At 45.0% G+C, this 21,343-nt stretch overlaps 1 protein-coding gene across 1 annotated transcript in view; it reads left to right on the top strand.

Moving 5' to 3' along the window:
• The window catches only part of LOC143984135 (S-adenosylhomocysteine hydrolase-like protein 1), a 521,010-nt gene that overhangs the window by 443,314 nt on the left and 56,353 nt on the right, over positions 1-21,343 (top strand). The window contains exon 12 of the mRNA XM_077484446.1: positions 5,984-6,062. Coding sequence (XP_077340572.1) covers positions 5,984-6,062 — 79 coding nt within the window. The remainder of the gene's footprint in view (positions 1-5,983; positions 6,063-21,343) is intronic.

Genomic DNA, 21,343 nt, shown 5'->3' with positions numbered 1-21,343 from the left:
GTGCCTCTGGTAATAATCCCTCAGCCTGCTTCCTGCAGCTCAGTTTTTTTCTGCCTAGTGAAGGAGATGAACCTAGGCTCCCTGCGGGACCATCGGTCCTGGGATTTTTTTGCTGAATGTTTGCCTTTTGCACAAGATTTTAAAATCCTGTGATCTATCAACAGCTGGCTGGGTGATGGGCTGGATATTCTAGATCCTTGTCTCCCCAGCCTGGCCATCGAGTGTGTGCAGACCCTAGCTACGCACTGGGTCGGCCACGACATGCCCCTCAGGCTCCAGGTGCGGCGGGTGAGCACAACGCTCTGGGGCACACATATGACCGGACTATTAATGTCCTTGTCACAGTGTGCCATGGCCAGCAGCCACCCCATACTTCTCGGAGAGTGGGTCTGTGATGGGATGATGCCAGCTCGTCCGCATGGTAAGTACAGCTGTCCCTGCCTCGGCGGGATTGAGCATCTGGACATTCCCTGGGAGGTCAATTAGGTGGTCCCTCTCCTCCCTCTCTTCTCTCCCTGTCCCTATCCCCCCCCCCCCTGTGGGGGATGCTACATGATGGGCTGCTGAGTGGTGTAGCCAGGGGTCCCCTGGAGGGCTGTCACCTTAGATTGAGGGCTGCATGTGCTGATCGCCATAGCGCTGTTCTGCCATTTTCTCTGTCCTTTTACTGGCTGGTGACCATTTTGTTGTAGCCCAGCGCAATTTTTATCCTCAACGCTGGTCCCTGCTGCTCAGAACGGTGCTTTTTTTGCTCAGGACACCTGGGAGCTGATACTGGATGCAGACACCTGTAACTGAATGGTGCAGCACTTGGTTGGGGTGGTGAGTCCTGTGGTGGGGGCCCCTCAGTCTGCAGCAGCTAGGAGGGTGGGATTGTGCACCTGTCCTAAGTCCCCAATGTGGCAGACAGGGTGGGTCATCATGGCTTCAGAAACTGGTGTTTCTTCCCCAGAACTCCCTGCAATTGCAACTGGCTCGTCTGCAAACAGTGCAGTGCCTTTGGATGCTTGTCGGCGGTCCTTGAAACATTTGTTGCCAGGATGGAGGCGGTGTGTGGGCACAAAGGTGCTAAAGAGCGGCCCCTGCCCCCCCCCCCCCCCCCAATCCTCCGGGGAGAGCTCTGATGCAGACTCGGGCCCCGCTGAGACTGGCGGCCCCTGCTTTGTTGCTTCAGATGACGCTGACCAGAACCGATCAGATAGTGAGGATGAGTCCCCGCCCAGGTCCGTGCAAGAAAAAGCGCTAGTTGGAGCACTTATCACAGCTATGCGTAATACCCTGAAAATTCAGGATACAGTAGGTTCCTCTGCTGAAGTAGTGGCCCCTTTTGTTTCCCTGTAAGCCAGCCTGTACACCTAAGGTGTTTCCGTATCTGACTTATTTCGATAAGTTCATATACAAGGAATGGGGAAGCCCTCAACAGACCTTCTTGGTCCCTAAAAGAATGGCGGTGCGCTACTTCTTTGAGGAGAGCCTTCTTAAAAAATGGTCGGCTCCCCCGGTCGTGGACCCCCCAGTATCCAGGTTAAACAAAGTAACCACTATCCCAGGTAGAGGGGGCTCCTGCATTTAAGGACCCTACTGACAGGAAGACCAAGTCAGTGGCCGTCCCTTGTTTACGGTTGTGGGGCCAACAATACGACAAGTACTGGCCACAGCAGTTGTGTCGCAGACACTTACTGAATGGGCAAAACGTTGGCACCGCGAATTGGAGAAGCAGCAGGCTACTCCCGTCTGTGTGGAACTAGCAGAACAGTTAGTGCACGGCCTTAAATAAGTTTTTGACGCAGCCCTGTATACGCTTCCTTTGCTCTCCAGGGCTTCAGTTTCAGCAGTGGTGCTGCGGCGCCTGATTTGCCAAAATGCTGGTCTGCGGACCAGGCATCTAAAAAAGCCTTGACGGATCTACCCTTCCTTGGTGAGCGGCTATTTGGAGCGTCGTTGGATGACATTATTGAGAATGTCACAGGTGGGAAGAGTACCTTGCTACTACAGGCCAGGAAGACTAAGGAGCCAGGCCGCAGGCAAGGGCCCTCATTTTCCGCTCAAAAGAGGCTTTTTCGTCCATCCGGGACTTCGGCTAAACACTCCCAGTCCAACAAGATGACCTCTGAGGGACAAAAGTGCTACCCCATGAAGGTTTTCCCCCACCCGTCTCTCCGGTGGGGGGTCACCTTTGGGAGTTTGCAGCCCATTGGGCCTCTCAGCTGTCCGACCAATGGGTCTGCAAACTGATTTCCTCCGGCTACAAGATAGAGTTCCTCTCTTGGCCACCAAACAGATTCTTCCCCTCCAGCATACCCTTACTCCTGGCTCACTGGGAGGCCCTATTGGGAGCCTGTTCCGGATTCAGGAAGGTTCCAGGGGTTCTATTCCAATGTGTAGTCCCCAAAAAGGAAGGGGTAAGTCCAATCTTGAACCTGAAAGCCCTCAATTGCTTTGTAAAAGTACAGAGGTTCATGGAATTCAGTTCACTCAGTAGACGCTGTCTTTGGACATCCAGGATACGTACCTGCACATAACCATATGCCTCAGGCATCAGAGGTTTCTGCGATTTGCAGTAGAGAAACTCACTACCAGTTTGTGGCTCTCCCTTTTGGTTTGGTATCAGCACCCAGAGTCTTTACCAAGGTATTGGCTCCAATTTTGATGTTGTTGGGACAACATGGGATCGCAATCATAGGTTACCTAGACAATCTCCTCCTGAGAGCATCTTCCGCCTCAGAATTAGAGGATGTGGCGATCACCATGCAAACCCTGCAGGATTTTGGGTGGCTGTTGAACCTAAAAAGGTCGGTGCTTATACCGACCCAGCGTTTGGAGTACTTAGGCTTACTGCTGGACTCCATGGAAGCGAGAGTGTTTCTCCCTTCAGACAAACTGCAGACTCTCAGAGCCGCCGTAAAACTATTGATGAACCACAGGTGGTCGTCGTCGCTGTGCTTCTGCATGCGAGTACTTGGCCTCATGGTGGCCTCCTTCGAGGCGGTACCATATGCCCAGTTTCACACCAGAGTCTTGCAAAAGGAGATATTAACAAATCTCCGTTATCCCTGGATCAGCAGATTCATGTGAGCCAGTCAGTCAGGGACTCCCTGCTCTGGTGGCTGAAGTCCCCGGCACTTCGGTCCAGGAAGTCGTTCCTACATCTGCATTGGACAGTGATCACAACGGATGCCAGCCTGACCGGCTGGGGTGGGGTACACGGAGTACAGTCGACCCAGGGCCTCTGGTCGGGCGAGGAATCCAAGTTGCCGATCAATGTGCTAGAGTTCCGAGCAATCAGGCTGTGCCTCTCCAAATGGTTAATGAGACTATGAGGGCGTCTGATCAGGATCAAGTCAGACAATGCCACAGCGGTGGCATATATCAATGCTGCATATGGCTGCAGCATGGGAGGTCGCTCACATCCTTCAGTGGGCAGAGCAACATGTAGAGGCCTTGTTGGCCATTTACATCCCGGGAGTAGAAAACTGTTAGGCGGTCTACCTTAGTCGCCAGATGCTGGAGCCAGGAGAATGGGCATGGAATCCGGAGGTGTTCAGGCTACTGTGCCTATGATGGGGCACACCAGACGTGGATCTCCTGGCCTCCCATTTCAATTGGAAGGTGCCGAGATTCGTATCCAGGACAAGAGATCCTTGGATCCAGCGTCAGAAGCGCTGGTGGCTCTGTGGGGTCAGTACTGACTGATCTATGCCTTTCCTCCACTAAAACTGCTACCACGTCTGCTCCGCAGAGTGGAGGCCGAGGGGATTCCAGTAATACTGATTGACCTAGTACGCCTGGTTGCGGATGCTCCCTGGTGACTACCGTTACAAGAGGACCTTCTGTTTCAAGGTCTGATTCTCCATCCTGCTTTATCATCACTGGTTTTAACGGCATGGCTGTTGAGAGCCAGGTGCTAAGGAACCGGGGCCTGTCGGACTCTGTGATTTCAACTATGTTGAGGGCACAAAAATCCTCTTCTTGGAAGATATACCATCCTACCTGGAAGGCCTGCATCGCCATGTGTGAGGAGAAAGGGTGGCATCCACGCACCTATTCCGTTTCCAGGATCCTGCTGTTTCTACAGCGAGGAGTAGGCCAGAAATTGGCTTTGATCACCATTAAGGGACAAATATCAGCCTTAGCTTTTTTTTTCCATGGACCCCTGGTGTCTCTCTCTCTCTCTCTCTCTCTCTCTCTCTCTCTCTCTCTCTCTCTCTCTCTCTCTCCCTCTCCCTCTCCCTCTCCCTCTCCCTCTCCCTCTCTCCCTCTCCCTCTCCCTCTCCCCCTCTCCCTCTCCCTCTCCCTCTCCCTCTCCCTCTCCCTCTCCCCACCTTTACCCCCGTAGGATCTGAACCTGATGCTATTGCCACTTCAAAAACCGCCGTTTGAGTACATCAGGGAAATTCCCCTGTTGACTCTCTCAGAAAGTGGTCTTCCTAGTGGCCATTACATCGGCCAGGAGGGTTTCGGAACTGGCGGCCTTGTCTTGCAAGTCACTCCATCTGGTTATCCACAAGGATAAGGTGGTGTTGCATCCGCAACCTTCTTTTCTGCAGAAGGTAGTTTCGGCGTTTCAGATCAATGAAGACATTGTATTACCATCTCTGTGTCCTAAACCAACACACCCTAAGGAGGTGGCCCTTGATTCCCTGGACGTGGGCCATGCTCTAAGGGTGTATTTGTCTTCCAAGGCTCCCTTACAGAAGTCAGACTCTCTGTTCATTTCGGTAGCTGGTCCGAAAAAAGGTAGGGGGGGGGGGTCTCGTCGGCCACCATTTCTATGTGGATCAGACAGATTGTGGTACAGGCCTAAGCCTTGAAGGGGCAGGTGCCCCCTTTTCCTGTCATGGCCCATTTCACTGGGGCATTTGGAACCTCTTGGGCTTTCCGACATCAAGTGTCAGTCGCGTAAGTGTGTAAGGTGGCGACTTGTTCGTCCATTCACGCTTTTACCAAATTCTACAAAGTGAATGTAAGTGCTTCGTCTGATGCCTGCAAAGTTTTTTACACTCTTTCCTCTGTTTTAAAAATACAGTTACTTTGAGTATCAATGCACTGTTGCATTTGTTGACAGCAAGTTCTGATGTGGCTAGTTAAGATGGTGACTACCCACTCTTGGTTGTGGGTGAAGTTTTTATGTTGTTCCCACCCCTCGTTATGACACTGCTTGGGGACATCCCTATGGTCAAGACTAATGGAGCTGTGTCAGTCAGTGAATGAAAGAGAAAATAGGATTTTTGTACTCACCGTAAAATCCCTTTCTCTGAAGTTCACTGACTGACACAACACGGACCTAGATCAAACTGTGATCTAGGTTTTTATTTTTTATTATTCCTTTAAATTTTTATACACATTTTTTTTTCCTCTCTTCAAAGACAGATAACTCTCCATTCACAGAGAGAACATGGGTGGGCTTCACAGTCAATCAGAAGCTATTTGGAGCTCCACGTCCCAATCATTAGTATGGGGCCTGTGGCTCTCTGTGAGAACCCGGACTCTGTGCTGGGAGCACGCCATGAGGAACGCTCCCAAAACAAAGGGAGATACGCAAATATGCAGCCCCAGGGGAAAAAAGCCCAGTCCAATGGGGCCGCATATTTGCGTATGCTTAGCGCCAAGGGGTTAAGGGACACAGTTTGCTCTTCCTGTTTTGGTTAATTTCCTGCCACAGTTGTGTTGTGGTAAGGGCTGTTCCTTATTTTCCTCCAGTTCTTGCTTTGCTTAGTAGGAGTGGGGTGGCCCTTCATACTGTGCTAATTTTCCTGTAGGTGGCAGTATATCTCATGGTATGGAATATACAGAGCTATGCCCCTCAAGAAACATCCTATTTATATTTTATTGTGAAAACAAAATCCCAATCTTAAGAAAATACTGTTGTCTATCTCTGCCTAACAAACTGCAAAACCAGATAGAGCTTCAGTAATTACATGCCACAATTATTTGTTTTCTTTTTGGGCTATCCCCTCTCATTCATTTTTTTCCTCTCTTGTAGGCTCTAGCATTAATTGAACTGTACAATGCTCCAGAAGGCCGTTATAAACAAGACGTATATTTGCTACCAAAGAAAATGGGTAAGTGCTGCTGTGTGTGTTCTTTTTAATGTTTTTTTGAACATTTGGTTATGGCACTTTTTGAGCTTGTGCGGGCCTACAGTATATATTTCAAAAATACAGTCCCATATACAGTACACAATCCTTCACCCACAGTTGATCCAGAGGAAGGCGAAAAAACCCGAGCAAAGCATGCTCCAATTTGCTACAGCAGGGGAAGCAATTTCTTCCTGATCCCCCCCCCCCCCCCCCCCCAAGAGGCAATTGGATGCACACCAGGACAGAATCTAGGCCTTTGTTAAAGCAATCTACTGAGCTTGCCAGTACCGCCTCTGGAGGGAGTCTATTCCACATTTTCACAGCTCTTACTGTGAAGAAACCTTTCCGTATTTTGACATGAAATTTTTTTTCCTCTAGATGTAAAGAGTGCCCCCTTGTTCCTCTGTGATGACCTTAAAGTGAATATCTCAACACCAAGCTTACTATATGGACCACTTAGGTATTTGTACATGTGGATCATATCTCCCTTAATCTCCTCTTCTCAAGTGGGAATAAATTCAGTTCCTCTAATCTTTCCTCATAGCTGAATTCCTCCATGCCTCTTATCAGTTTGGTTGCCCGTGTCTGCACTCTCTCCAGTTCCCTGATATCCTTTTTGAAAACTGGTGCCCAAAACTGAATTGCATAGTCCAGATGAGGTCTTGCTAATGATTTGTACAGAAGCAAAATTATATCTTTCTCTCTGGAGTCCATACCTCTCCTAATACAAGAAAGGACATGCTGTTATTAAGCTTATGAACTACCAAAACATCCAGATTCTTCTCCACTATGGATTCCCCCAGTCGTTCTCCCCCTAGTATGCATGTATGTATGATGCATGCATATTTTTAGACCCCAAGTGCATAACTTTTTTAATTTAACCACTTAATAACCACCCTATAGCCGAATGACGGCTACAGGGCGGTTTCTTAACTCTGCTCTCGCGCGCCCCCTGGAGCATCTGTGACCGCCGGGTCCACAGGACCCGGCGCATCACGGATCACGATAAACGGCCGCTCATAGCGGCCGTTTACCACGTGATCGCTCCGTCAAATGACGGAGTGATCACTTGTAAACAAACCGGCGTCATGTTATGACGCCGGTTCCTCCCTCCCCCTCTCTGTACCGATCGGAACAGCGGAGGGGGAAGAGATCGGTGTCAGCAGCGATGTGGGCTGCATCTGCAGTGCCCACATCGCTGCTCACCGAAAATTAACAAATACTCTGCAATACCCTGCCATTACTCTGCATTACTCTGCATTACTCTGCAATACCCTGCATTACTCTGCAATACTCTGCAATATTCTGCATTACTCTGCATTACTCTGCAATTCTCTGCAATACTCTGCATTACACTGCAAAACTCTGCATTACTCTGCATTACTCTGCAATACCCTGCAATACCCTGCATTACTCTGCAATACCCTGCAACACTCTGCAATGCTCTGCAACACCCGCCAATACCCTGCAACACCCTGCAATGCTCTGCAACACTCTGCAATGCTCTGCAACACCCACCAATACCCTGCAACACTCTGCAATGCTCTGCAACACCCGCCAATACCGTGCAATGCTCTGCAACGCTCTGCAACACCCTCCAATATCCTGCAATGCTCTGCAACGCAATACTCTGCAATGCCATACTCTGAGATACCCAGCCATACCCAGCCATAGTCGGTGATACCCTGCAATACCCAGCCATAGACACCCCCCCCCCCCCCCCTTCCCGCCGCCCTCCGGTGCTTCTACCGACTCGCCAATACGATCAAATACAGAATCTTTTTTTTTTTTTTTCAGGCTTCCCAGCTTAGAGGTGAGATGCGGGGTCTTATTGACCCCATATCTCACTGTAAAGAGGACCTTTCATGCCATATTCCTATTACAAGGGATGTTTACATTCCTTGTAATAGGAATAAAAGTGATCAAAAAAATTATTTTTGGGGAAAAAAATGTCAAACTAAAATAAATAAAGTAAAATGAACAATAGAATTTTTTTTTTTTTAAAGCGCCCCTGTCCCCATGTGCTCGCATGCAGAAGCGAACGCATACGTAAGTCCCGCCCACATATGGAAACAGTGTTCAAACCACACGTGAGGTATCGCTGCGAACTTTAGAGCGAGAGCAATAATTCTAGCCCTAGACCTCCTTTGTAACTCAAAACATATAACCAGTAAAAAAAAATTAAATCGTCGCCTATGGGGATTTTTAAGTAGCGACATTTGGCGCCATTCCACGAGCCTGTGCAATTTTGAAGAGTGACATGTTAGGTATCGATTTACTCGGTGTAACTTCATCTTTCACATTATGCAAAAATTGGGCTAACTTTACTGTGTTTTTTTTTTTTTTAAGCACAAAACTGTTTTTTTTTCCCAAAAAAAGCATTCGAAAAATTGCTGCGCAAATACCGTGTGAGATAAAAAGTTGCAATGACCACCATTGTATTCTCCAGGGTGTTTGCTAAAAAAACATATATATATATAATGTTTTGGGATTCGATGTAATTTTCTAGCAAATAAATGATGATTTTTACATGTAGGAGAGAAATGTCAGAATTGTCCTGGGTGCTCCAGAACGCCTGATGGCGCTCCATGCATGTTGGGCCTCTGTATGTGGCCACACTGTGTAAAAGTCTCACACATGTGGTATCACCGTACTCGGGAGTAATAGCAGAATGTGTTTTGGGGTGTAATTTGTGGTATGCATATGCTGTGTGAGAAATAAACTGATAATATGACAATTTTGTGAAAAAAATAAATAAAAAAAGTAAAAAAAATCTTGATTTTGCAAAGAATTGTGGGAAAAAATGACAACTTCAAAAAACTCATCATGCCTCTTACTAAATACCTTGGAATGTCTTCTTTCCAAAAAGGGGTCATTTGGGGGGTATTTGTACTTTTCTGGCATGTTAGGGTCTCAAAAATTGAAATAGGCCGTCAGTACTTCAGGTGTGATCAATTTTCAGATATTGGCACCATAGCTTGTGGACTCTATAACTTTCACAAAGACCAAATAATATCCACCAATTTGTACTTATTTTTACCAAAGATATGTAGTGGTATAAATTTTGGCCAAAATTTATGAAGAAAAAATTACAGAAACAAAGAAAAATTCATTTTTTTTACTGAATTTTCAGTATTTTTTCTTTTATAGCACAAAAAAATAAAAAACCCAGCGGTGATTAAATACCACCAAAAGAAAGCTCCATTTGTGTGAAAAAAAGGACAAAAATTTCATATAGGTACAGTGTTGCATGCCTGAGTAATTGTCATTCAAAATGTGAGAGCACCGAAAGCTGAAAATTGGTCTGGTTATTAAGGGTGTTTAAGTGCCCAGTGGTCAAGTGGTTAAATCTAATTTGCCACTTAGTTGCCCAATTAAACTATCCTGTAAGGAGGTTATTCTTTTTTTTTTGCCAGGTCATGCGCTAGAGACTCATTCATATTGCCTCTCATTTATATCTCGGCACCATATCTCATCATCGTGGTTTATGATTCTTATTTTCACTGCTTTTTTTTTTTTTTTATTAAATAATCCAACAAAAGTTACAAACCTTCCTAGAGCATATCCAAGCGGCAACAATCTACCGATATTATCTATCCCCTACCCGTCCTAATCCCCCCCCCCTCCATAGCCCTCCCAGACGCCCGTGTGCACAAACACATCAATATGCTACCACTATATCTCCTATTCAATCTAGTCTATAGGGTGTCCCATCTCGGTTATCCATGGGGTCCATATTCCCTTCCACTCCCTGTAGTTTCCTCTCCTTACATACAATGTCTTCTCTTTCCAAATTAGTTCATTAATACTTTGGGTCCATTCTCCTACCGTAGGGGCTCTTTCAGCTTGCCATCTTTGCGTGATCAATCTGCGTGCCTGAAACATGCATCTTACCACTGCCACCGTGGTATATTTCCCTTCTCTCAGCTCTTGCCTACAACCCAGTATGCACAGAATCGGATCCATTACCATTTCTAACTTAAAGATCCTATTAATACTCGTCAGTACATCTCTCCAGTAACGAAAAAGCTTCGGGCACCGCCACAGCATGTGTAGGAGATCTCCCTGTCTTTGACATCTAGGGCATCTATCATCTATCCTCCTACCAAACTGATGTAATCTTTTAGGTGTATAATAAGCCCTGTGCACCAGCATCAACTGTGAGATCTTTTGGGAAGGGGAGATCGAGGTCACCGGCCCTAATTCCATTATTCTCCTCCACTGTGTATCCAATATTTCTCCTATATCCTCTTCCCATTTCCTCTTCAAGTTCGGGTGGTCAACTTCCTGATTAAAATCCATACCTAATTGATTGTAAATACCTGAGATGGACCCCTTTACCCTATCTGAGGTGAGCAACTTCTGAAGTAGAGGTATTTTATCCCACGGTGGCATATTTCCCCCAAATTGTGCTGCTAAGGCGTGTCTCACCCGCAGGTAGCTAAAGAATGAGTGTTGTGGTATATCATATACTTTTTTTAAATCCGAGAATGTCCTTAAGACCCCTCCGTCATAGAGATGGATCAGTTTAGTTATACCCTTCCTTTTCCATGATTTAATCTTACCGATAATAAATATTTCAGGTAAGTTTTTGTTGTCCCAGAGGGGTGTAGATTCTAACAACCCTGAAAAGCCCAATTTTAATTTCACCGCTTTCCAAACCTTCACTAACATTTTAGTTGTCGAGTTGTTATGCCGAAAGGAATCGGCCTCCAGGACCTCAGCTATAAACTCATGTGGGGCTCCTATCATTCTAATCCCTCCTTTTAGCTTCCTTCCCTGCTCCGAGTCGTAACCCGCCAGATGCTGCATCTGCGCCGCCAAGTAGTAGCTCCTAGGATGAGGAACCGCCAGGCCTCCTCTATCTATTGGCATCTGCAGCGTCTGGAGTCGTATCCGGGCCGTGCCTTTCTTCCAGATAAGTTCCCGAAAAAGGGTCTCCAATTTCTTAAACCATTTTTTACAAATCCATACCGGCGCATTGTGCAAAACGTACAACAACTGCGGCAGCCAAATCATCTTGATCAGACTGCAACGGCCCATTACTGAAAGTGCAAGTTTACTCCAGACGTCGCATTTGCACTTAAATTTATGCAGAAGGGGAATTACATTTTTATTGATATATTGATCAGGGTTCCGTGTCAAATATATGCCAAGGTACTTCAGCGCATCTACCTCTCTTACCCTTATCCCTGGCGGCGAAAGTGCAGCATCCGGGGGGTCAACCCGGAGCAGCTCGGATTTCGCCCAATTAATAGCCAGCCCTGAGAGATCTCCAAAACCTTCTACTAATATGACTGCCTGCGTCAGAGATGGACCAGTATCACCCAGGAACAGTAACACATCGTCTGCGTATAGAGCGATCTTTTCCTGTCTCTCTCCACTTCTTTGAAAACCCCTGATCCCAGAGTTGGCCCTAATAGCTATGGCCAAAGGCTCTATGGCCAACGCAAAGAGCAGAGGGGACAGGGGACAGCCCTGTCTTGTCCCTCTGCTCATCTCGATCTTTTCAGAATACCTGCCATTGGCCCTTACCCTAGCGCTAGGGGCGTTATACATCTTTTTAATCCAGCCAATAAAGATGGGGCCCATTCCTACTTTCTCCAACACCCGCCACAAAAAGTTCCATTCTAAACTGTCAAAAGCTTTTGTTACATCCAGAGACATTATAGCCCTCTCCCCTACATTCTCTGCTGGGATCTGCATATTTAGAATGGTTCTTCTGATGTTCATACTAGTGGATCTTCCCCTAATAAACCCCGTTTGATCTGGGTGTACTAACTTTGTCATAAATTGATTCAACCTATTTGAAAGTACTTTAGCTAAAAAAAATTCATCCGCATTCAGTAGTGATATTGGCCTATACGAGGCTACTTCCAGCGGGTCCTTATCCGTTTTGGGGATCACTATAATCGTTGCCTCTGTCATTGATGCAGGTAGGTGGTTCCCTTCCGCTGAGTCTATTAAAGTTTTATGCAACTCAGGGAGTAGCAGTTCTCCATAATATTTATATATTTCTACCGGGAGCCCGTCCGGGCCGGGGGCCTTATGATTTGGCATCCCGGCCACTGCCTGTTGTAGCTCGCTAAAGGTTATCGGGGCGTCTAAGATTTCCCATTCCTCCCGAGTAAGAGTCGCCATTTCTAGATTTTCCAGGAAACTATCCATTGCCCCTACCTCACCTGTACCTTGTGACTGGTACAGCTCCCTGTAGTAGTTTCCAAAAATTTCTACTATCTCCTCACTGTTGCATGTTGTCACCCCATTTAAGTTTCTAATGCTTGAAATGAGTGAAGGTGAAGAATTTGTCTTAACCAACTGTGCAAGCAATCTTCCCACCCCCTCTCCTTCTCCGAAATAGCGCTGTTTCACAAAAATTTGTTTACTCTCTTCTTTTTTTACAATCGCTATTTTATAACCTTGTTGTTTATTTAACCAAATTTTTTGATTTTCTGGAGTTGGGTCCGTAACATAGGCATTTTCTGCTTCTAAAAGTTCCTTCCTGATATTCTCCTCCCATATTCTGGATTTCCTCTTCATTCTTGCTACCTGTTGAATCAACACGCCCCTAATAAACGCCTTTAGGCTATCCCAGACCACACTCATTGGCGCAGAGCCCGCATTGAGGCTTATAAATTCTCTTAATCTTAGTTTGACTTCCACTTCGTCCTTCATGAGTTCCAACCAAAAGGGACTAATCTTCCAACACCCTTGAATTTTTTTAATCCCCGTGTTAAACACAACCCTCACCAAAGAGTGGTCTGAGATCCCTCTTGGCAAATATTCTATCTCCCTTATATTTTGCGCCACTTCCATATTTTTCTTATAACCATATCTATCCTAGACAGGGTACCATACGATCCTGACAAGCAGGAGTATTGTTTAACTCTCGGGTGCCTCTCTCTCCAAAGGTCCCTCAGACCTATTTCATGCAGGAAACAGCTCAACCTGGTTTCACCTAAGTCCCCGGACCGCGCCTTAGGGGGGAACCTATCATAGTTTACATCTAGGACTTCGTTGAAGTCTCCCATCGCGATAATTGGGATGTCCTCTTTATCCCCAACAAACTCCATCAGTTTGTACATAACTTCCATTTTAAACGGTGGGGGTATATATATATTTGCCAGAATACAGCTATTGCCCTCAAGTTTACCATACAGGAAAACATAACGCCCCAACTCATCTATGCTGACCTGATTGCAGGAGAAACTCACCCCCTCCTTTATTATCACGCTTACCCCTCTTGAATAAGAGGAGTAAGCTGAGTGGTATTGTTGTTGATATTTCCTGTTATTTAACAGTGATTTAGACATATTAGTTAGGTGGGTCTCCTGCAAACATGCCAGTCCAATGTCAAATCTCTCCAACATAGCAAAAACTATCGCCCCTCACGTTCCAGGACCCAATATTAATAGATTTACCCTGCATCAGATTTACCATCTATTATAAGAGAAGACAAACTAACAAACAGAAAACGCCACGCTGCTAAACAGGGAGCGACTACGTGATGCTTATCGAGTATAAAGTCTACTAGGATACCTATCTTCATTAAGTGCACCCAACCAAATATCATAATCCATTGATGTTTCCCAGCTTTGTACATTAATAACTCGCAATTAAATTTAACCCTATAAAAATATCTTGTAACAGTGCTTGTGTTCGTATTCTTTCTCTCTTGTGCATTTATCCTGAGATGATGCAAATATAGATAATGCTTATAATATATAAAGCCTACCAGTGTACCAATATTCAAAAAGTGCTCCATCCCTAATTTCATCATCCATTGACTTTTCCATACTTTGTGTATTAGTGGTTTAAGATTAAATTTAACCCTTATATGTGATACCTTGTAATAATACTTAAAATTATTTATCCTGTTCTCTTGTGCTTTTATCGTGCTATATTCTAATTTTCCCTTCACATGATTTCTTTTTTTAAACCCTTTTCCCCTCCCACCCGCACCGTTCCCCCCATACCCCCCTCGTCCCACAACCCACCCTACCCTCCCATTTAATACCACCCCCTCCCTCCCTTCCCTCCACCTATCAAGGTGCTCCCTACGGGAGTTTAACGTGACCGAAACATCCATAACCCACCTATTACCCACACTCACAGACACCGCCCCGTTGTCTCCCCCCCATCCTACCAACACTTAACTTCCAAATCCGGCTAAATATTTGTCAATCAGCTTTATAACCACCCCCCTCCCTTGCTACCTACCCTCCCTTTCCCCCTGGCTATTCTGTAAGGACGCCCTATTAGCTTCCAGCCAATGTAATGCCCCATCTGCAGAGTCAAAAATCTGTACCCCATCCGGGGTCGTCACCCGCAGTCTTGCTGGATATAAAAGGATGTTATTCCACTGCATACTGCATGCATAGCTTGGTGTTATCTGCAAAGACTGAAATGGCACTTTTACTTCCAGACCCTATATAATTCATAAAGATATTAAAAAGTAAAGGTCCCAACACTGAACCTTGGGGTACATCACTGATGGCCTTAAACCATTCTAAGTAAAAATCATTAACCACTACTCTGTCTTTTAGCTAGTTTTCTATCCATTTACAAACTGATTTTTCCAAGCCTGTAGACTTTACTTTACACATTAGCCATGGGTGGGGAACTGTGTCAAAGGTTTTTGCAAATTCCAAGTATACTATGTCCACAGCATCCCCTCTGTCCAAGGTTTTGCTTACCTCTTCAGTGTAATTGGGAGAACTGGTATTACGAGGAAGCTGGAGGCCATGAGATAAGGAATCAGAAGCAGAGGCCGCCTAGGGCTGTGTAAATTAGGAATAGAATGAATTAGAGTCAGTAAGTGAGTTTAACATTAAATTGGGCATAATGCCAAATTCTCTAGGATTATGCCCATTAAGTTAGTAGGTATAATTTCCAACGGGTATAGTAATGCAATTCGGTGCACATCATGTGACATAAATGTGTTCCTTGAGCATCCATTCAAGGGCGAATACTGCTACACAAAACATGAGCAGGTTGCTTCCTTGGAAGCCCAGGTACTGAATCTAGGGAAGCAGCTGGCAACACTGTGAAGCATCGCCAACCTGAAAGCGAGTTGAAAGGAACATACCTGTCAAGTGCTGGCAGGGACCATCTCAGAGGTCGGTGGAGATACAAGGGTGCAGGCACAAGAGCATAGAAGGTGGGTAACAAGTCAAGCAGTAGCATTGCTGGAGCAGAGCAACTCCCCTAGCTGCCAGGGGAACTCCTCCTCCAGTGAGGAAGGGGGTATGGCTAAGGGTAAAGAAAGTCAGATTCTGGTGGTAGGGCATTCAGTTAGAAGTACAGATAGGACAATCTGTCACAAAGACGGTGTTCACCGAACTCTGTGTTGTTACTGTGTGCATGGGTTCTGCATATCACGGATCGGATGGACAGATCGTTAGGTGCGGCTGGGGAGGACCCAGCTGTCATTGTACATGTTGATGAAAGTTAGAGGAAGGTGGAGTGTCCTAAAAAAAATGATTTGAGGAACTTAGGAGCTACAGTATCTCATAAGTGAATACACCCCACATTTTTTGTAAATATTTTGTTATTATCTTTTCATGTGACAATACTGAAGAAATTACACTTTGCTACAAAAATAGTGAGTGAGCAGCTTGCATAACATATATATATATATATATATATATATATATATATATATATATATATATATATATATATATATATATATATATATATATATATATATATATATTATATATGTGCAGCGCTTAAAGGTACCTATATCCATACGTGAAAATATGCATTAAAAAAAAACAAAAAAAACAAATGTTGGTGAAAAAGTCCACTAAAGTCAATAAATAAGTGTAACCAGTCCCAAAATTAATCTCTATGGATCTCAGAGTAGTACTTCTGGGACTTTTTTGCAGATGTCGGATGGTATTCGTGGCAGAGTAGTTAGCAACCTTCTGAGACCTCAGAGCCTCTTGCAAGTAGATATTGGACAAATTAAGGAAAGTTGGGTACTCTTACCGGATGGGTTGGACACATCCACCTTATAGTAGTGTGTCGTACGAGCTTATGGGGGGCTCCAGCCATGCACCCCAATCTACTGGCTGAGTGATGTTTTCCCCTCAGGATTCCTTGCGATCTCCAGGTGGAGAAGATGGATACAATTTCCGAACCGTAAATCGTTGAAGGACCTGGCACCAGAATTCTCGTGAGGATTCACCATAAGGGGGACAAAACATAAAAGGCGCCTCGCATGGTGAAGTACAACCAATGATGGTTTATTAAAAAAATACAAAATAAAACAAGACTACTAGTTTATAAAAATCACGTGATTCATAAAAACAAAATAATTGCAATGTGGGGAGCAACAAAATGATTTGAGGGACTTAGGAGCTACAGTATCTCATAAGTGAATACACCCCACATTTTTTGTAAATATTTTGTTATATCTTTTCATGTGACAATACTGAAGAAATGACATTTAGCTACAATAGTAGTGAGTGAGCAGCTTGCATAACAGTGTAAAATTGCTGTCCCCTCAAAATAACTCCACACACAGCCATTAATGTCTAAACAGCTGGCAACAAAAGTGAGTACACCTCTAAGTGAAAATATCCAAATTGGGCTCAAAGTTTTAATATTTTGTGTGACCACCATTATTTTCCAGCACTGCCTTAACCCTCTTGGGCACGGAGTTCACCAGAACTTCACAGATTGCCACTGGAGTCCTCTTCCACTCCTCTGTGATGACATCACAGAGCTGGTGGATTTTACAGACCTTGTTCTCCTTCACCTCCTGTTTGAGGATGCCCCACAGATGTTCAATAGGGTTTAGGTCTAGAGACATGCTTGACCAGTCAATCGCCTTTACGCTCAGCTTCTTTAGAAAGGCAGAGGTCATCCTGGAGGTGTGTCTGGGGTCATTATCATGTTGGAATACTGCCCTGCGGCCCAGACTCTGAAGGGAGGAATCATGCTCTCCTTCGGTATGTCACAGTACATCCAAACAAAAGAACTCGCTGCTCCAGGTGAGATAGGAAGCCTAATCATATTACAGGTGCCCACCTCGACTCACCTCTGCATACAATCAACACTGAAGAAATTATTGCACTTTACCAATACTAATGACTAAGAGCACCTGTTAGTGTGTGAAACACATCTACCATTTTTACTGTCTGTAACACTTGGGATGTTCGTTATTAAATAAGAATTTTAATTTCAATAGATTTTTATTGAATATCACAAATTCACAGTATCATACAAAAGTTAGGTATTTATACAGTCAATGCTTACAAGAACCCTTCCTGGGGTACTAGCCAGTGATATTCGGTAACAAAAGAAAAGAGAAGAAAAACGAAAAAAAAGCAAGAAGAATTAAAATAAAAGAAGATAAGAAAACCGGATGCCTATTTCGTTTTGTGTATTTTCTCTTTTGTTTTTAACCCTTTTAATGAATATATACTATATTTAGCGTATGTGCATGTAGACACATGATATCAGCAAAAACATTACTACAAGATTTGTAATAAAATAGTCTAATCCAGATGTATTCAATGGTATTAGGAAAAAGCTGATTTATTCCAATCTAGCCAGGGCTTCGATAAGACTCGTTTGGTTGCTAGATTGCCTTGAGATGCTGCAAACATTAGTTCGTACCGTATATGTGTAAGTCCACCTCTCTAATGATCTCCCCTAGTTGTGGCACTTCTACGGTCCTCCATCGTCTTAGTATCGCTAGTCTAGTGCTCGCTAATATGTGAAAGACTACCAGTCTGTATTTTTTCGGAAATCTATCTATCCCAAGTGTTAACACCGCTAGGCCAGGATCCCCACCTGTAAGGACACCAGTTATTGTGGAAATCAAGTTGAACACCTGACGCCACACCGCATTCAGTTTTGGGCATATCCAAAGTATGTGGCCCAGCGACCCCCTAAAACCGCAAAGTCTCCAGCATAGCGGCGAGGCCTGGGGATGAAAACCTGCCAGCCTCACCGGGGTTAGATACCATCTTAGAAAGATCTTAGTAGATAGTTCCCACAGGTTTGCTGATTTAGTCGCCAAGTATACAACCTTTATGGATTCTTCCCATTGTTCCTGAGAATAGGAAGACCCCAACTCTAGTTCCCAAGATCTCATAGATGGAGACCTCCGGAACTCCGACTTGTGATTTAAGAGGTTATAAAACAATGATATGCCTTTAATTTTGGTCTGTTCATTTCGGTAGTACATATAAACTCTCACCGGGAGGGGTATTTCGGTTGTAGGGATTGTACTAAGGAGATGTACTATCTGCATGTAAGCGTATTGGTCCCTAGGCTCCAACCCGAACTCTAGTTGTAACGCTCTGAATGTTTTAATAGCTGGGCCTAACATAATATCATGTACTGATAAAATCCCCTTTCTCCGCCAACTTCCAACGGATATCTGAGGGATGAGGAGTCGTAAACTCGATATTTTTAAAGGGAGTGCCCTGGTGGGTTGATCTGGGTTGGCATTGTCTAGAAGTATTTTCCAGGCTGCCAGCGTGGCTCTCATAGGGGGAGACAGGGTACCACCCAACCTCAGGGAGAGCGAGCTCGTTAATAATAGATCTGTCATGGGATGCTGTGGGCTTTGAGCTTGTTCTATTTCTAACCATCTAGTACCCTTGCCCTGAACAAACCAATACCTTGCCTGAGCCAAGATAGCCACCAGATAGTAATCCTGCAGCAGAACATGTCCCACCCCTCCCACCCTTTTCGTCTGAATCAGTTTTTTGAAGGCGCACCTGGCTTTTTTACCTTGCCATAAAAAGGAGTTAATCTTAGATTGTGCTTTAGCGAAAAATTCGGTCGGAACCGGAATAGGAAGGGTCCTAAATATATATAATATTTGGGGTAATATCAGCATCTTAAAAGCAGCTAATCTACCTGTCCAAGTCAGTTCACTTTTAGAAATAGACAACAGTTTGGATTCTAGACCCTCCAGGAATGGCACATAGTTGTCGTTCTACAATTTGCCTATTTTCTCAGAGAGCACTATACCCAAATATTTGATACCAGTAGAGCTCCAAGCATAAGGGAAGATCCGCTGTAGCCTGGATTTTATTACATCATCTATCCCCAATCCCAGTATCTGGGATTTTCCTTCATTTACCTTGTAATACGAAACCCGATTGAACAGTGTTAGAGATTCATGTGCCCCAGCCAGGGAAGTCTCCACATTAGTCAACATCAATATCACATCATCAGCAAACAAACTGATACTATGATTCCCCGACCCCACTCCGAAGCCCACTATACGTGGATGAGATCTAATGTGGATTGCCAGGGGTTCCATCAGTAGATTAAATATCAATGGAGAGAGAGGGCACCCCTGCCGTGTTCCATTCAAAATAGAAAATGGGGAGGACATAACCCCTGATACGAAAACTCTTGCCGAAGGTTTAGAATATAGTGCCTTAATTGCCGAATCGATACCACCTTCAAAGCCAAAAGCCCTCAGAACCTCACCGAGATACTGCCAGTGAATGCGGTCAAAGGCCTTCTCTGCGTCCAGAGATAGAAGCAGAGAAGGCCTCCCCTCCGTCTCGGCCAGGTGGATTAAGTTAACAAGTCTACGGGTCGCATCCGAGGCCTGTCTATTTTTTGTGAAGCCCGTCTGATCGGGATGGATGATCGTAGGCAGTATGTCCACCATACGAGCAGCAATTATTTTGGCATATAGTTTCAAATCACTATTGAGTAAAGAAATTGGCCTAAAGTTTGGCGGAGAAATCGGATCCTTCCCGGGCTTAGGCAAACTTATGATCAGAGCTTCCAACATCTCTGGCAGGAAAGAGGCAGAGGCAGCAGCTTTATTGAAAATTGTAGTAAGGTGCGGGGTGAGAGTGTGGTTGAACAGTTTATAGTATTCACCACTAAAGCCGTCTGGTCCAGGGGATTTATTGGGCGGTAAGGAATTAATGGATGTCTGGACTTCAGCATCAGTAAATGGGGCATTGAGCAAATCCACTTGCTCCTGGGTTAGTCGTGGGATTGGGAGTTGGGAAAGGAAATCCACAATGTGTTCCTGAGTTGGCTGGTGAATCGTGGGGTCGTTTTTAAGGTTATAAAGCGCGCTATAATAGGAGCTAAAAGCGTCCGCAATTTTCTTAGGGTGGGTTTCTTTTATGTTAGAAGTAGGGTGGATGATATATGGGATTTTAGATCTATAACTGTGACCTTTGATTTTATGGGCTAGGAGTTTACCAGCCTTATTGTCATAGGCATAGAACGTCATTTTCCTACGTTTGCTATATTTCTCAAAGTTTTCAAGTAGTAGAACACGCAAGTCATGTCTAAGCTGGGCTAGTTTTTGGGATAGGAGGGCTGACGTTTTAGCCTTATTGAGCGATTCTAGTTTCTCGATGTCCGACAATAAGCCTGTAAGTTTGCTTTGCCTCTGCCTCTTTAACCTCGCGCCCATTTGAATACAAATTCCCCTCATAAACGCCTTATGGGCATTCCATAACACAAATGGATCTGTAACAGAATTAACATTGTCAGTAAAAAATTCAGTCAGATGCTTCTGGAGAACCGCCCTGCACTCCTCTCTCTGAAGCACGTAGGTGTTGATTCTCCACAGTGGGCTCGCATTAACAGTTGCTGGTGCATGATCAGACCAAGTCATTGGTTTGATAGCCACTGAAGATGTCCGCATCAGAGTCTGCTGGTCAACCAAAAACAGGTCTATTCTAGAATAGACTTGGTGTGGGGGGGGAAAAGTAGGTATAGTCTCGCTCGTTTGCGTGCAGGCATCTCCAAGCGTCATACAGCCCGTGGTGATGTATAGCGGGCTGCATAGCCGGGCGCAGTCATGTGGACTGAGATGTAGAATCCGAAGCAGGGTCTGGGGTCAAATTGAAATCCCCACACATTAACAGCATTCCTCTTTGAATTTGCCGTATTTTTCGCATCAGGCTGTTAAAAAAATCTCACCTGATGATTGCTAGGGGAGTATACGTTTACAATTGTGTAGGTAGTCAAGTTTACATCACAGATTAGTATCAAGAATCTGCCATGGGGATCACTAATAGCTTCGTGCAGTTGAAAAGCCACAGAGTCCCTGATAGCTGTTAGGACCCCTTTTCTTTTGGTGGATGCGTTAGCTGTGAATATGTGCGGAAAATTTTTGTGGGAACATTTGGGAGCCTTGGCAGTCACAAAATGAGTCTCCTGGGCACAGACAATGTCGCATTTGTGCGATTCTGCTTCTTTCCAGAGCGAATGGCGTTTCACGGGGTGGTTGAGCCCCTTAGTATTAATAG

This window comes from Lithobates pipiens, unplaced genomic scaffold (genome assembly GCF_037356315.1).
Source record: "Lithobates pipiens isolate NorthernLeopardFrog02 unplaced genomic scaffold, aLitPip1_a1.2 Scaffold_16, whole genome shotgun sequence".
Classification (NCBI taxonomy): Eukaryota; Metazoa; Chordata; class Amphibia; order Anura; family Ranidae; genus Lithobates; species Lithobates pipiens.
This window is presented reverse-complemented; position numbering and strand designations above follow the sequence as displayed.